Raw genomic sequence first — 17,849 nt, 5'->3', positions numbered from 1 at the left:
AATGTCCCTTTCCTCCGTGCTGCTGCACATGCCATTCTCTTTGTCTGAAATGTCCTCACCTGTTCTAATGACTCCTGTCAAGTCCTAATTCATACCATAAATTAAAATCAAACATTTTTCACTGAGATAAGCACAATCTCTGCCCTCTAAAAGCTCTCTCCCTAATAAAATAAACATGATTTTTAAAAATTGTAAAAGTGCAACAACTAATGTATTCACAAGGTAAGATAGCACAGAAGAGAAATAACTAACAGAGATGGTTGTGATATATTTCCCGGGGAGGGGACTGTGAAACTGGGGTTTGAAGAATGATTACACAGTTCATAAAGAGTAAGAAAAAAACATCCTAGAGAGGAAGGAGTCATACTAATACATGGAAGCATAAAACAGCATGACATTAGAATAAACAGCTCTGCATTGTTGGAAGGCTGAAATGAGATAAAGAAGTGGCGGGTGATGAAGCTTAGAGTCCAGCAGATCCATATCATGAAGGGTATTATATCCAATTATAAGAAACTGTGACTTTATTCTCTAAAAGCAGAAGTGGGGAGAAATAGAAGCTTACTTTTATTCAAGAGAGATCACTCTAGCTAAGTGTGAGAAAAGACTAGAGAATAAATAAGACCAAAGAAAGGTAGGACAATTAAAAGACTACACTAGTCAAGGCAAGAAATGGTGATGGTTTGACTTGAGAGAACAATTGTGGGAGATGGAGAGAAGAGATAAATAGCACAGATACTTAGGAAGTAGAATCAACAGAATTTAATGACAGATTAGATCCAAGGGGAAAATCTAAGTAACTCCCAGAATTCTAGCTTACAAATTTAGTAGCCTGCTGGGGTTACTAGCCTAAATAAGAAATACAGAAACAGTAGTTTTCTGTTTGTCTTTTAGACAATCCAATCTACCAATATATTTTTGGTAGATGTATTAGGGAATTGATTATGGAGAGAACGGAGACTGAAAAATTCGGTGATGGACAATACTGAGTGTGAGAAGCTAAGCAGTATCCAACAGAGTTGTCCGACAGGTAATTACAGACATGATTCTGGACTTCCGTAGAGGTATTTATGTTAAGAGTAACAGCTGGGAGCGGTGACACGCTAGCACATACAAAGTAAGTCATGAAAAAGAGCATGATCACCTAGGAGAAAATACAAAGTAAGAAAAGAGCTGAGGGACAGAACTCTGGAAATGCTAAGCTGTATTCAGGAGATAAACAGGCCGTAACAAGACTGAGATGACAAGGGTCAGAATGGTAGGAGGAACAGGACAGAGTGGTGCCACAAACAGTCATGGAAGAGTGTAATGGGAGCACAGTGACATGAAAGCATTCTCATAAAAGTATGAAGCAGAGATCAAGTCCAGGGGCTGAAAGCAGTAGAGACTAAGGAGACTACTCTGAAGTCCTGTCACGACTCCCTCTCAGTCCCAAGTACCACAAACAGAGCTACCATACCTTGGCAGCACTTTGTCTACTATTATAGACTGGACAGAGTACTATTAAAAAAAAAAAAAAAAAACTATTTTGCTCATATTATATACACTGTAATCTTAAACACAAGACCCAGTGCCTTCATGGTTCTTGGCACACAGTCCCAAACACCAAATATATGTTTGCAGAGTAACCAGAATTTCAATATGAATGTCTAATTATACATATTAGACCTTGAGTCCCTCAGAAGCCATGTCTGTTTCATTCATCAAGTTTCCCTAGGACCTTGCATAATGTCCGGAACAGATGGGACTTTGATAAATATTGACTGAAAAACTAGAATGAGTGAAGTATTAGTGGCTATTTCCTGAGGCAATTTTGCAAGATTTTTATAATTTTATCACCAAAACATGTGCATGCATTTTGTCAACTTTTTTATATTAATGATTAAAAAAATGGAAACTTGAACATTCACCAAAAGGCACTGCTCAAGAGTTAGGAAGAAATGCTTTCCAGTAGGAGCAAACCATGTAAATGCACACGGGAATTTTTAACAGTTTATAAGTAGCTAGATTCATGGAGAAATGCCAGCAACTTCATTTCCTCACAGCTTCTCTTTGAAAGAGATGGGCAATTACAGGGATAAAAGCAGCATGGTACTACTTAGACAGGAAACAGTCCAGGAGCAGGCTTATGCCATAAAGCTTAGTGGGAAAACAGACTTCCCAAGATCTGGGTCTGGTAGAGTAGCCAGGTTGGCAATGGAAGTTATCACCTAATCAACATATAATGACATTGAACAAGGGATCAATAACAAGAGTAGCACATTTGTAGGGGTGCCGGGGTGGCTCAATCGGTTTAGGGTCCAACTCTTGATTTCGGCTCAGATTGTGATCTTGCTGTTCATGGGACTGAGCCCTATGTCAGGCTCCATGCTGACAGCACGAAGTCTGCTTGAGATTCTCTCTCTCTGTCTCTCCCCCACTCATTCTCTCTCTCTCAAAAGAAATAAATTTAAAAAAAGAAAGCAAATTTGTAACTCAACTGGAGAAAATATAAAACCTATAAAGGAGAATGCTAGCTAGTTATTAGAAGTGTCATACTATAAATTTTTTGACCTGTCATCTGCTTAGGAAATATAATGGAGGATTTTATAATTGAGCTACTAATTGAACAATACAAAACTACACAGATGATATATTAATCAACAGCATATAATATACACTGCAAATTAATTTAATGTGCACTATAAGGGTCTGTTGGGCTAGACGACAATAAACAAGGAGAGCTGAATAAGGAGCCACCAAAAGTCTTGGATGTAGGAGAACTATGCCCAGTTTTAGTCAATGAAAGGTGATAATGAGAAGGAAACAGAAATAATCTGAAGATGTAGACAAACCCAGGGAAAGGGTGATACTGTACTAGCAGAAGGATATTCAATAACATTTCTCCTTAAAATTGGACACTCACAAATCTATTCCTTGTTCTATTATTTCTTTTTGTTGCTTTAGGACTTCAAACTGTTCTGGATTATCAGTGCCAGACATCTGTGTACTGTAGCTGCCTATTCCTGATGATGATGTTGACTCCAGGGAATTTAAACTTCCATATCTGTTTATTGTCTCAGGGTGTTTGATTTCATTCGTCTCTTGTTCTAAGGGTTTTTCCTGACCTGTAAGTAGAAAGACTGATACAGTAAATCATTCTTTCAAAGAAAAAAAATGTAAAAGGTTAAAAAAAAAATTGTCAAGTAAGGCAAGATATTTTAATGCTTCTTAGATAATTATGCAATACAAACAAACTATTAGGTGCCATCCCAGACAATATACTTTGATACTAAAACACACTGCAATTAGTATTTGTGTAATTTGCACCATTAAAAGTTCTTTTTGTAGTTGCAGTGCTAAGTATCCACTGCGTTTCTGCTCTCAGCTCATGCCACAGAAGGAATAGTTTTCCCTCAAAGGACTGCTGACTGATATAATACTAGGGTAGACCTGCAGCATGAGTTTTTCTCCTAGTAAGGGTAAATGCCAAACATAGGTGAACAAATCAATCTTAAAACATCTTGGCTTGTATAGGTTTCTTCTATAATTATCTTTTACTTAAGTTGCATAAATATTCTTCACTTTAATGTGGTATTTAAAGTATTTCAAGGAAGATTTAGAAAGAAAAAAGTTTGGACAACTAAGTTGGAAATACATAATTCTAAAGCTCATATTGAACTCATACAGAATGCTTCTTTATCAGCTAAATGAGCAAAGAGGTCACAAAACTGGTCTAATGGCAACTGGAATTATCCTCTCGCAAGTATCATTTACTTGAAATGACAAAGAATTATAACTCAAAATGCCACCTTACCAAGAGTTGTCTGAGAGTTGGGATTCACATACTGATCCTTACTCCATTCAACCATACACTTCAAAATCGACACTAAGCATTCTAAGCCTTTTTTCCTCAGGCTCAGTTCCTACGAAATAATTCATAAAAAGAATAAAACAAAAAGCTCTTTAAAGGAAAACACATAGCTCTTCCTTGGCCAAGTTTAAATTTGAAAGTGCTTTTAAAGTTCTTACCTGAACATTACTCATACCAAGTTCTTGACTGCCCCGTCCTTGAGCAATTTTTGATAGATCATTTACTAGTCTTTCAAATATATTTGCTGCATTTAAGTCGCAGTCATAGTTTACATAAATATCCACTACACTCTGAGCATCTGTAACAATATAATATATTACGTTTAACAAGAAGCATCTAGTATAGGAGTACAGTAAATATCTCTTAATAAGAAAAGATAATAAAGAAAGATAATTTCAAATACCTGCACAGATCCTTGTCAATGTCTGAATAACCATCCATTTGTGGTCAAATGAGCTGGTAGAAGTTTCCAAAATGTATAGGAAAATTTCTTTAAAGAACACCTGTGATTAGGGAAAAACTTCTGTTTAAAATAGTGTTTATAATTCATATATATGATCACTTTCTAAATATCCCAAAGCTATAGAGCAGAGATTATGACCCAGGCTCCTCTGGAGTTCAATTCCTTTTGCGTAGTCCTTGTAGTAGGAGCACTGCACTTCACAATATTTTGTTTGCTATCACACAGCCACTACAAAATAAATCTGCAAAGATCTGGACCTCCTCTGCATGATAATTTCATGAACACATTTATAAAACCAATGTAATTCATACTTCACTGTTTAATCCCCCAAAGAGTATAAATTATATTCTGTTCATCAGTTATGTTTTACAGACATCATAGTACCAGGTGTTTAATTTTCCTAGATTTAAATGTACCTAATGTTCTAATCCACACAATAAAAATAATCTCTTACACTATGGTATTTTTTATAATTACTCTTCTGGGGCGCCTGGGTGGCCCAGTCACCTGTTAAGCCTCCAACTCTTGATTTCAGCTCTGGTTACGATCTAACAGTTTGTGCGTTCCAACTCTTCCTCAGGCTCCACACAGACAGTGTAAAGCCTGCTTGGGATTCTCTCTCTGCCTCTCCCCCGCTTACACACACATCCGCACTCTCTCTCTCAAAATAAGTAAACTTAAATTATAATTACTCTCATGGTGGAAACCTCTACTGTCTGTAAACAAATTATTTTTCAGTATTTTTTACCCCAAATAATGTCAAATACAATGAGTTAATCAACCTAATTAAACAAATTATGATTTAAGAGCTAAGAAAGAATTTTTAGGTTCAAATTTATTTTGGAAAAATGACTGATTTAAGAGGGGATAACAAAACAAAATGAAAACAAAACACCAGAAGTCACATATTAACCTTTGTGAAGGTTATGTGCTCCAGAAATTCATACTGATAACATGAGGTGACTAACATCTTCTCCCTCCTAATTGGGTGAAGTACCAACTGAGGTAGCCCAAAAGAAATGTGCTTTTCTTTCACAAAATCCAATACATTTCTATTACTTCCTTAATGTCATCACCATTTCCTGTAAGACCATAACTTTTTAAGAAGGAGGGACTGGGTCTTTCTTGCTGAGTACTGTGTCCACACTGCAAGGCATAAAGTAGGCAGCCAATAAATACTTACACAGAACATACAAAATGTATGTTAATTGACTATTTATGTTATCGGTAAAGCTTCCAGTCAACAGTAGGCTATTAGTAGGTAATTTTGGGGGTAGTCAGAAATTTAACGTGGATTTTTTGCTATGCAGGAGGTCAGTGTCACTAGCCCTGTTTCGTTCAAGGGTTAACTGCATACAGGATCCAAAAACAGAATACACATTCTTCTTAAATGCACGTGGAACACTCTCCAGGACAGATCACATGTCAAACCACAAAACAAGTCTCAAAAATTCAAGAAGAGTGAAATCATAGCAAACATCTTTTTCAACCACAAATGTTTAAAATTAGAAATTACAAGAAGAAAAATGGAAAAACTACAAATATGTGGAGATTAAACAACACATTACTGATCAACTGGGTCATAACCACCAAAAGAAAAAAGAAAAATACAACATCCCAAATTCTGTATGATGCAGCAAAAGTGGTTCTAAGAGGGGAATCACAGCAATACAAGCCTAAAGCCTACTTCAAGAAACCAGAGAAGTCTCAATTAAACAGCTTAACTTTACACCTTAGGGAATTAGAAAAAGAAGAATACATGGAACCTAAACTCAGTAGAAGGAAGGAAATAGTAAAGATCAGAGTAAAAAATAATAAATATGGACTAAAAAGACAGTAGAAAAGGTCAATAAACAATTAGCTGATTCTTTGAAAAGATAAACAAATTGACAAACCTTCAGGTAGACTGACCAAGAAAAAAGAGACAGGGCTCAAATAAAATCAGAAATGAAACAGTAGGTTACAACTGATTTCACCGATATACAAAAGATCACAGAAGACTACTATGAACAATTATATACCAGCAAATGGGACAACTAGAAGAAATGGATAAATTACTAGAAACACACAATCTTCCAAGACTGAATCAGGACGAAATAGAAAATCTGAATAGACCAATTACTAGAAAGGAGACTGAATCAGTAATCAGTCCCTTCAATCACTGGTGTTGGGCAAACTGGACAGCTAGCTGTATGTGAAATGATGAAACTGAACCACTATCTTACATCATATGCAAAATTAACTTAAAATGATTAAAGACTTGAAAGTAAGACCTTTAACCATAAAACTCCTAGAAGAAAACATAGGTGGTAAGCTTCTTGACATCAATCTTGGTGATGTCTTTTTGGATCTGATTCTAAAGGCAAGGGAAACAAAAGCATTAAACAAATTAAACAAATTAAACAAATGGGACTATATCAAACTAAACAGCTTCTGCACAGTGAAGAAACCACTATTACTGAATGGAAGAAGACATTTGCAAACCATATATTTAATAAGGGGTTAATATCTAACATATATAAAGAGCTTACACAACTCAATAGCAACAAAACAAAACAAAACAAAACAAAAACCCAACCAATTAAAAACTGGGCAGAGGATAAAAACAGACATTTTTCCAAAGGAGACATACAGACGGCCAACAGGCACATTGAAAAGATGCTCAATCAGGGAAATGCAGGGGCGCCTGGGTGGTTCAGTAGGTTAAGCGTCCGACTTCAGCTCAGGTCATGATCTCACAGTTAGTGAGTTCGAGCCGCGGATCAGGCTCTGTGTTGACAACTCAGAGCCTGAAGCCTGCTTCGGATTCTGTGTCTCCCTCTCTCTCTGCCCCTTTCCCACTCATGCTTGGTCTCTCTTCCTCTCTCAAAAATAAGCAAACATTAAATACATATAAATACATACATACACATACATATTCATATAAATATATAAAGGTATGTATATACCTGGGAAATGCAAATCAAAACCACAACAAGAAACCACCTTAAACCTATCAGAACATCTATTATCCAAAAGATAAGAAATAACAAGTGTTGGCAAGGATGTAGAGAAAAGGGAACTCTTGTACAGTTTACAATGTAGCACAGCTACTATTGAAAACAGTATGGAGGTTCTTCAAAAGATTAAAAGTAGAGCTACAATATAATCCATCAATTCCACTAATGGATATCTCTACAAAGAAATGAAAACACTAATTTGAAAAGATAGATGATCCCTATGTTTACTGCAGCGTTATTTACAATAGACAAGATACAGGAACAATCTCCAAGTCTACTGGTAGATGAATGGATAAGGAAGATAGGATATTTATGTACAATGGAACACTACTCATATAAAACAAATCTTGTTATCTGCAACAACATGGATGAATCTTGTGGGTATTATGCTAAATGAAATAAGACAGAAAAAGACAAATACTGCATGATTTCACTTACATGTGGAGTCCAAAAAACAAAAAAACAAACAAAAGGAAACAAAGCCCCTGACTCCTAGATAAAGAAAACAGACTGGTGTCTGACAGAGGGATGAAGATGTGGAGGTGCAAAACAGGTCCAGGGCATTAAGAGGTATAAATTTTCAGTTATAAAATAAGTCTTGGGGATGTAATACCAAGTATGGGGAATATAGTTATAATTTTGTATTAACTTTGTAAGGTAATAGATGGTAACTAGATTTATTACAGTGACCATCCTGCAAGGTACACATATGCTGAATCACTATGTTGTACACCTGATACTAATATTGTCAATTATATTCAACAAACAAATACATAAAAAAAAGTTTGGAACTCTCCAATTTATGGAATAAATAAAACCACTAGATTGGGAGAAAGAGGAAAATGAAAACTTTAGCTACTCTCTATGGATTATCAAACTGTACTAATAAGCAACAGCCTTCAATTGTATTTAAGACACCATGCTTATCAACAGGGGCTCTAGAAAAACCAAATTAAAAAAAAAAAGATTTAAAGAGCACCTATAACGTAACGTATGTAGAATAACAATACTATCATAAACACTTTGTCTGCAAATAGATATTTTCTTGAAAAGTTGTGCATAAACTATTTTCTGATATAAACATGTAAGTTAATGTCCACAGAAAAATCACTTTACAGAAACTCTGAAGTGTATATTCTCATAAAATGAATATTCATGTAATAACAATTTCAACACTGCTTTGCAAATGTAGGTTTTCATATGTTGGCTTTGTTTTCTCCAACTAGAATACAGCTTATCAAGCATTTGAACATGCTTAGTATTTTCAAAAACAGATTTACATTTATCTTGTCTGATCCTCAATCTCCCCATAAGGGACAATGGAGAGTAAAATACATGTAATCTCTCTATTTATTTATTTATTTTTTTAATTTTTTTTTTCAACGTTTATTTATTTTTGGGACAGAGAGAGACAGAGCATGAACGGGCGAGGGGCAGAGAGAGAGGGAGACACAGAATCGGAAACAGGCTCCAGGCTCCGAGCCATCAGCCCAGAGCCTGACGCGGGGCTCGAACTCACGGACCGCGAGATCGTGACCTGGCTGAAGTCGGACGCCCAACCGACTGCGCCACCCAGGCGCCCCAAAATACATGTAATCTCTTTAAATATACAGAACAGTATTAAAACAATTTTGTAATGAGAATCTACCATCTGAGGAGAAAGGAAATTTTTACTAGTATTTCCTTTTAAATTTGTGCTTCCAAAAATTTTATATATTGAATAAATCTGCATTTAATTTGCATTTAATCTACAAAAATAGTAATCCCAATTTAAATGACTTTTGTGATACCTGGTTCCCTATGAATTTATATTTCACAGTCTACTAAACAGTACTTTAAAAAGTTGCATTCAAAAATCTCTAAGTAAATGAATACAGTCTTTCAAAATAATCTAATGGCAATCCAAATGCTTCATCATCAAATGAAAGACTTTTGGGTTAGTATGGAAGCAAAAGTTCCAAAAGTTGGGTTTTTTTTAATCTCCTTCATTTGTAGTTCCTGAAGATAATGGGGAAAAAACTATCAAAAAATAGCAACTACTCCTACCTAGTTAAATGCCTTCCGTTATTTTAACAGATATAAGACAAACTAAAATTTGGCAATATATATGTACCAGAAATTATTTCCTGTCCAAAATTTGGCCCCAATATAAAAACTTTTCACTTAAAATATCAAGGCTTTATTTGGTCTTATTCCCATAATATCCTATGTGAATTTTAATAGATACTGTAGATTAGTAATAAAGTGTGATTGTTTTAACCATCTCAAATCTCTGGGAAAATGATAATGTATCTGTTCTGTGAGCTAATGAATTATCAATCTTTAGTTAGGATTAAATATAAAATTTATAAGAATTATAAATAAGTAAAAGGTATTGGGGGATACAGGCTTCTAGTTATGGAATAGATAAATCATGGTAATGAAAAGTATAGTCAGTGGCATTTTAATAGCATTGTATGGTGACAGATGCCAGCTACACTTGTGGTGAGCAGAGCATAATGTACGGAGTTGTCAGATCACTATGTCGTACACCTGAAACAAATGTAACATTGTGTGCCAACTATACTTCAGTTTTAAAAAATTGTAACAATTAAAATGCAACCTGCCTATCAAACACATAGTTGAAAGCTAACTAGCATAAAAGCGAGGGTTTCTAAAATGTATAATGTCCCAACCGAGACAATATAATAACAACTGGTAAATGGAAACAAGCACCAATTAAGTCCAGTAAAACATAAATACCATTTTTAAACATTCAATTATTTGAAAGTGAAAACAAAAGATCACAAACTGATACACCTGCATTGTATGTGCAGCCATGGCTGGAAAACTCCCTAATTTATTAGTTCTACCAAGTCTCTGGAAACATTTTAGCACCACATGACCATTAAGACCCGGGGATAAAACTTCAGAAATAAAATATACACATTAGAAAAATAATACAAAGCAAAAATTAAAATGTCAAATTCCTAAAATATAACCTTAAAAATATAATCCTTACTAATAATAGCCTCTTTAAAGTACCCAAGACTTCGATGGCTTAAAACCATATATATAAAGTATATTTTGCAACTTTCTTTTAAGATAACCAAATTTATTATTACATGCCATATACACAATGGCAAAATTATTGTGAGGGCCAAATTAACTCAAGACAACTAGAATCACTCAACCAGTATAAATTCCTTGAAGGAGGAGCTGTGTCTTAATTTGATTTTGTATTCTCAGTGTTTACCCAGTGCTTAGTATTTCATAAGTACATGTTAGTTAAATGGGTAAATGGAAAAAAAAGCAGCATAGCTGACTCTTGAACAATGTGAGGGTCAAGGGCACTGATCACCACATAGAACTTTAACTCCCAAAAACTTAACTACTAATACCCTACTGTTGACTAGAAGCCTAACAACAACATAAACATTCAACTAACACATATTTTGTATTATATATGTATTGTATACTGTATTCTTATAATCAACTAAACTAGTGAAAAGAAAATGTTACTAAGAAAATCGTAAAGAGGTGGGGCACCTGGTTGGCTCAGTCGGTTAAGCTTCCAACCTTGGCTATTGGCACAGAGCCTGCTTTGGATCCTCTGTTCCCCTTTCTCTGTCCTTCCCTCACTCATTCTCTCCTTCTCAATAAATACATAAACTTAAAACAAAGAAAAAAGAAAATAATAAGGGGGGGTGCCTGGGTGGCTCAGTGGAGTAGGCATCTGACTCTTGATCTTGGCTCAGGTCACGATCTTGCAGTTCATGAGTTTAACTCCTGCACTCGGCTATGCAGTGTCAATATGGAGCCTGCTTGGGATTCTCTCTGAACATCCCTGGCTCGCTCACTCACTCCCTCTCTCTCTCTCTCTCAAGACAGAAAAGACAGAAAGAAAGGAAAGATAGGGAAGGAAGAATGAGGGAAGGAGGGAATCATAAGGAAGAGAAAATACATTTACACTACTGTACCTGCACTTAGTGAAAAAAATTCACATGTAACTGGGCCTACTTAGTTCAAAGCACTACTGTTTAAGGGTTAACTGTTCACAACAATACACTAATATTATTTTACATTCTGAAAAACCTTCTAGGGTATTAATAATCTGATTTAACATTAAACAAATGAAATACCCAACAATGCCTAAATGCAGAACATACCTCAATTTGCATCTTCAGATGCGTCTTGAAGTTTGACAACAAAGTAAGAAATATGGAAAGAGAAAGCTCAAAAACCTCTGGAACAGATGAGACTCCATTTTTTGAGAGTGCGACACAGAGATACTGCTTAATAGCATTAATAAACATTTCATTTGTCCTGAAAACAGGTCCTGCATTCTGCAGAATGGATAGAAGTAACTGCAATGAAAGAATCTTGGATCGCAACTCATGAGACCTAAAATGTAAAAGAGAGGGCAAAGTATATGGACAAATTTAGTGTCATGGTATTAAAAGCTGTTCCAAAGATATTTCCTGGTACCACATAATTTCACCAAATTTTAAATAGAGAGGAACAGAAAAGTCTACAACGTAAACAAAGTACAGTATATGAATAATACAAATACTTCGCCATTAGTAATGAATGGGTTAGTTCCACTTATGTTCTCAAGAAGCACATAATTTCATAAACTTTTTAAATGGAAAACAATCATCCACACATATTTAAAATCAACACACTGTTCCACGAGACAAGAAAAATAAAGATTTATTCCTTCTTCCTTTCTTTCACAAGTGTATTTCACTTTTTTGAAAATACCACGAACTCTTCTCAGATTAAGTACCTTATTTAGTATATAATAGTTCCATAGTATATAATAGTTTCGTATATAATGTGCTTTTTTCCTAGGCATGCTACTCAAAAATCCTAAAAAAGTTTTGGTTATATGACCAAGTTACAGGACTACTTCAAGGTTACTTTTTCAATAACCACTTAAGTTGTTTTCTTTTTTGAAATACAAAGAGGCTTTCAGAACATTTATCTCTTAAAGTTTACCCATTTATTCCAAATATTTTAAATAATGAAAAGCAAAAAACTACCCTTTCAGCTTAAATTTTCACTTTTTTCTCTGATCAATACACCATGCCATATTCTACTCAGTATCTAGCATTATAATTATCAGATTTCACAAATATAATTTTTCTCCCATTAAAGCAGGCATCTTAAGTCCAACAGACCAGGAAGATTGGATCCCAGGCAACTTTTCAAATGCAGAACACACTTAAACGTTCTAGCAGCTAATTCTTTTTATACCAAATGCTATTATCAGTCGCATTCACACCACAGACAGTAAACTTAATTGTTCCTGATTTCTACTTTAAAAATTTTACAGTTTTTAAGTGCCAAGTAATTCAAGGACCTAAGAAACTCTAACAAGGAATATTTAATTTCATGTAAGTGGGAATCACACAAATATTACCATCTTTGAAATAAAACTGGAACCAATAATATCATGGCTCATTATTACATATCAACTTTCCAAGATGGCTATGCCTCTGAATCTATATATGTGCAGCAAATATAGTATAAAACACACACACACACACACACACACACACACACACATTAAATAAATCAAGTTAGAAACAGTGAGAAGATTTTAAATAGCTATAGGAAAACATGAAATGGGTGAAGTATCTCCCCTTCATGTTGAAGCCTTCCAAGGCTTTTATGTTATGGCTACTTCCTAGTCTAGCTAATTTACCATCTTTTTTGCTCAATTCCAATAGTTATTAAAACCTGCAGCCTACTATTCTCTAACACATGAGTTTTTGTTGTAAGTTATTTTTGTATCCCCAGCTCTAACAAAATGCCTTGTACCTAGCACATGCTCAATGTAACTCATGGATTTATTCATGCACTCATCTAAACATTTATTAACTACTTACTATCTATAAGGCATTAATTAATGAAGAAATGATCAAATGATTGTCTTATGACACAATAAAGGACACTTTTATAGGCAAAAGATGCTAGAAATTTCAGGTCTGCAGATTTTAATGGGGTAGTTTCAAACTATGAATCAAGCTTAACAAACATTTCCTGGATCATCATCTTAGCAACATCACAAAGTATCAAGAGAAGCAAAGACAAAAAAACAAAACAAAACAAAAACATAACTACAAAAAGCCATTAATTTTAGAAAAAAATCATTCAAGAGAGAAAACCATATATTCTTTAGAAGAGTTTAGAAAATTTAATTTCTTCAGTATTCAATTCCAATGTTTAATGTCCCTGATGATCAAGGTCTTTTCTATGTTCAAAATTTCCTAATATTTGGTTTAAACCCACAGAGTAGAAGGATAATTTACATTATTCCTTATAAGAATCCTTTGTAATATTAAAGATTTCAGATCTCCAAAACTATATTCTTTTTATAGAGCTAAATGAATGCCCTTCCCCCATAGTACTCCTCAAAATTCATCTATTTTCTTTTGTGTTCTTTTCATTTTGGGCACTTTAAAGAATTCTCCCTTTTCTGTTTATAGTTTTTCAAATCACACTTTTTTACATCTGACTTGGAAAACTAAACATCTGAGACTTTTAAGATTAATAACATTTTCAAATCAAGGCAAAGATGGCCTTCAGCAATAACACCAAATTCTTAAGTTACTACCTCCTTAAAGTCTTTAACAATTCAGAATGAGATGGTTATTTTTCTTTTCATAGTGAGAATAAAAAATTGAAAAAATTTTGAATACATATTTGTAACATACATAGGGTATAATCAAATTTACATTGCAATCTGAACAACTTTAATCCTTTTTCTGTAGAGTTTACATTTTCAAAATAAAGAAAAATCAGTAAGTTATATCTCTGACTCCCAGGATTTGAGCCTAAAATGATTTTAGAACTTTTGGCTGTGGGGTTTAAAAGATGTTTCTCACTGAATCAGTACAATGTGACAAAATAAAACTATAGAAAATATAACAAATGTAACTGCTTCTAGTCTTTCTTCTCAGCTGACATTTAGAAACTGAAATGCTCTACAGTTTTAAAAAATGAAATAGCATTGCTTACATTTCTCCACTATTTCAATATTCTTTTCTCAAAGTCACTGAGGCCTTCTTTAAGATTTCTTTCTCCAGAAAGTTCTCCTAAAATTGTCATGCTATATTACATCATGCTGCAACATTAAGAGTGTCCAAACCCAGTGTTAAGCAAGTATCAGTTACATTTGACTCACAGGAAATGAAAGATATTTGACAACTTATGACTTACAAATGGCACTTTCCTATGGCTTAAACTTACACATTCGACAGGAACCAGACAAGTGACTCCTATCTCTAAGTATTCCCTGCTCCCCACAGAGAAAGGTATCATGGCATTTTTCAGATCTTAATGAATACATAATACCTTTCATAATAATTTTAAAATTTATTTCTCTTAGTTTTATTAACTTTCAACTGGTAGCTTTCAGAAACCTAGCATGAGGCTACATATAACAGGGCTATTTTAACTCCAAAGTTATTTATAATATTGAAATAAGAATTCTTTCAATCATTCAATATTTATTGAGCACCTATTATGTACCAAGCACAATCCCCTAATGTTGCTGGTATACTTTGGGAAATAGTATAAGTTATCTAGCAATTTTGGAACTATTTTTCAAGTACATTTTTTAAAAGGCAAAATAATCCTGGGGCGCCTGGGTGGCTCTGTCGGTTGAATGTCCGACTTCGGCTCAGGTCATGATCTCACGGTCTATGAGTTCAAGCCCCGTGTCGGGCTCTGTGCTGACAGCTCGGAGCCTGGAGCCCGCTTCAGATTCTGTCTCCATCTCTCTCTGCCCCTCCCCCACTTGCTCATGCTTGCTCTCTCTCTCTCTCAAAAATAAATACACATTAAAAAAAATTTTTTAAAAAGGCAAAATAATCCTAAAATACATTTTTCAGGGTTCTACAGGACAAAAAGAACATAAGAAAATCCAAAGACTATCTTACAGTAAGTTTTCAAGATTAAATACTGTATGTGTCAAGCAGAATAGCCAATGACTTACTTTGGATCTGGGGGTCCATCTGACAGTGGTTTCATGGACAGTTTACACAATGACCTGAATACTAGAAAGGCATCCTTTTGTAAAATGTGGGAAAACTTAGCACCAGGTGAAGGTCCTGAAGAATTTCCAGATTCCTAAACAAGTTAATATACCATGTAAATAGAGACATTTGACAGTGTAAAATCATTTCAGCCTTCTATGTATTCTATTCAGTTCAGTAATACAGGGGGTTCTATTGGAAAAAAAACCTGATGAAGAATTTGCCACATTGCTTCTCTTTAATCTGACATACCACCCTAGCTCCCCAACAATAAATACCTTAAAAAAATAAATTATTTAAAAATATTCTCTCTTTGCTACCAAAAACTCTTCAAAATTTATCCATTTCATACCATTACTAACAAAATCTAGCACATCATGCCCTGACAAGACACCTCATCCATTGCCTAAACCATGCTTTTTACTACCTGTCATTTGGTGTTTTCTGTTTTTGTCCTATTTTAGCTATTCTGCACAGATAGACATAAGACAGCAGAAATTGTCAAGGCAATGTTTAAAACTTATTAACTGATGAAGGTCAACAAGGCCAAGAAAGTTGAACCCTATATACGGGTCAATGATACAGGGTAGGACTTCCTTATCTAAAAGGATAAGAAGGGGCGCCTGGGTGGCTCAGTTGGTTAAGTGTCGGCTTCGGCTCAGGTCATGATCTCACAGTTTATGGGTTCGAGCCTTGCGTTGGGCTCTGTGCTGACAGGTCAGAGCCTGGAGCCTGCTTCAGATTCTGTGTTTCCCTCTCGCTCTGCTCCTCCCAACTCATGCTCTCTCTCTCTCTCAAAAGTAAATAAACATTAAAAAAAAATTACAAGGATAAGAATAAAAACACACTAAATATAGGGTAGGGGGGATTGGGAGAACCTTATCACTACCATAGTTCAGATTTCATTTAGCCCTGAATGAAAGTAAGATGAAGTTCCCTAGATTTCTAAAAGTTCTTCCTCATCCAGTGATACTACAATTCTGTCCTACAAATATATGATAAAAATGTTCTTTTTAAATGTAATTTCAATGGGGTGTACAAAGAGAAGATGTGAACACCTATGAAACACAGCTTAGAGTTGGAAATTTAGCTATCAATATATTTAGGGAATAAACTGCTTTGATTTGTATCAGTGAGAAAAAACTAAGTCTTTATTTCCCCAAACTGTAATCAGCAAGCATTATCAACTGGATACATTCACCACAAAGTGCTGGTAGCCTATAAATGTGTAAGATTAACAGGACATCTGCTGCCCCCCATTTATACCTGAGTATCATTGGAAGAGACAGACAATCTGTCATCAGGTAAAGATGGTGTATATGCAACAGAAATTGGTGTTCCTGGAATTCCATTTGCTTGGATATTTTCACTGTCGCTACCATCCTCTATAGTTCCAATGTTGCCATCTGCACTTGCATTTATAGTCGTCCTTTCTCCCATATCTAAAATGGTAAGAATAAAAAAACATGCAAATATATCTGACTTAAGTATACTGAAAAGGCACAAAGAGTATTTAAAACGCAACAATGGCAGGAAAGCAATGTGAAATAGTATGAATTGGCACCATTTAAAGGTTAGTATACTTAGTAGTAAGTATGCATTTGGAATACATCCAAATACAATCCTTAAGTAGCTCTAGCTATGAAACACACTCAGCTGATGAAAGGCTAACTGGGATGTGCCAAAAGAGAAGCTTACTTTTAGTCTATATTATCATCTACTAAACTTGGTTCTAATGAATGCTAATTCTTTAAGATGTTAAGACAGTGTCTTCCAAAAAAAAAAAAAATATCCCATTATCAAGCAAGTTAGAGAAATACTGGGAAATAGCTTTCTTTATTACAGTCTTTAATTTGCTCTCCAAAGAGAATATATGATATGTAGTGTTTCCAAAATTTATTTTACAATGAGCTCCTCTTCCCCTTTTTAGAATACCTATTAATAACTCCATATTCTTTGGAACACATATATGGAAAAAATGGTCTATACCCCTGAATATTTTTTAGTATGTCACTCTGAATAATCATACTTTTAATTAATATAAACAGAAATAAATGATTTCTGGTAGAACAGATATTACAAATAATACCAAGTTTTGTAACTACTGTAGATATAATTATGTTATTTTAAGAAAGAAATACATACATGTCTGTGGCCATAACTAGCAGGAAATTGCTCATTTCATGCTATCAATCAAAAGAGAACTATAAGCAAGGGAAATATACTATACTGAGTAGATTTTGAAATAGGAAAGACCTATGTTTCAATCGTGTCTTTCCCATTTAACTGGATAACTTATTTCATCTTTCTTTGTCTCAGTTTCTTCATCAGCAGCAAAAATAATGTTAATGAGGAATCACCAAAACACACATACCCTACACACACACAACACATAAAGAACATAAATGATTCACAATAAGTGGTAGCTATAATTCTGTAGATATATGGTAATATATGCCCAATTTCTGATTGATTCAGTAATGAAAGTTCATGCCCCTACTCTAAAGCTG

The 17,849-nt window shown here is 34.6% G+C and overlaps 1 protein-coding gene across 3 annotated transcripts in view; it reads right to left on the bottom strand.

Annotated features, from left to right (window-relative positions):
- The window catches only part of ARFGEF1 (ARF guanine nucleotide exchange factor 1), a 151,912-nt gene that overhangs the window by 54,522 nt on the left and 79,541 nt on the right, over positions 1-17,849 (bottom strand). For all 3 annotated transcript variants that reach the window (XM_040487651.1, XM_040487650.1, XM_040487653.1), the window contains 7 exons: positions 16,606-16,781; positions 15,300-15,433; positions 11,464-11,698; positions 4,257-4,356; positions 4,012-4,151; positions 3,797-3,905; positions 2,906-3,107 (listed from right to left, as the gene is read on the bottom strand). In XM_040487651.1, the coding sequence (XP_040343585.1) occupies positions 2,906-3,107; positions 3,797-3,905; positions 4,012-4,151; positions 4,257-4,356; positions 11,464-11,698; positions 15,300-15,433; positions 16,606-16,781 (1,096 nt within the window). The remainder of the gene's footprint in view (positions 1-2,905; positions 3,108-3,796; positions 3,906-4,011; positions 4,152-4,256; positions 4,357-11,463; positions 11,699-15,299; positions 15,434-16,605; positions 16,782-17,849) is intronic.

The sequence above is a fragment of the Herpailurus yagouaroundi genome, unplaced genomic scaffold (assembly GCF_014898765.1).
Source record: "Herpailurus yagouaroundi ecotype Mexico unplaced genomic scaffold, PumYag 165, whole genome shotgun sequence".
Taxonomy (NCBI): Eukaryota; Metazoa; Chordata; class Mammalia; order Carnivora; family Felidae; genus Herpailurus; species Herpailurus yagouaroundi.
Note: the sequence above shows the minus strand (reverse complement) of the source record. Positions and strands in the feature narration are given on the sequence as shown.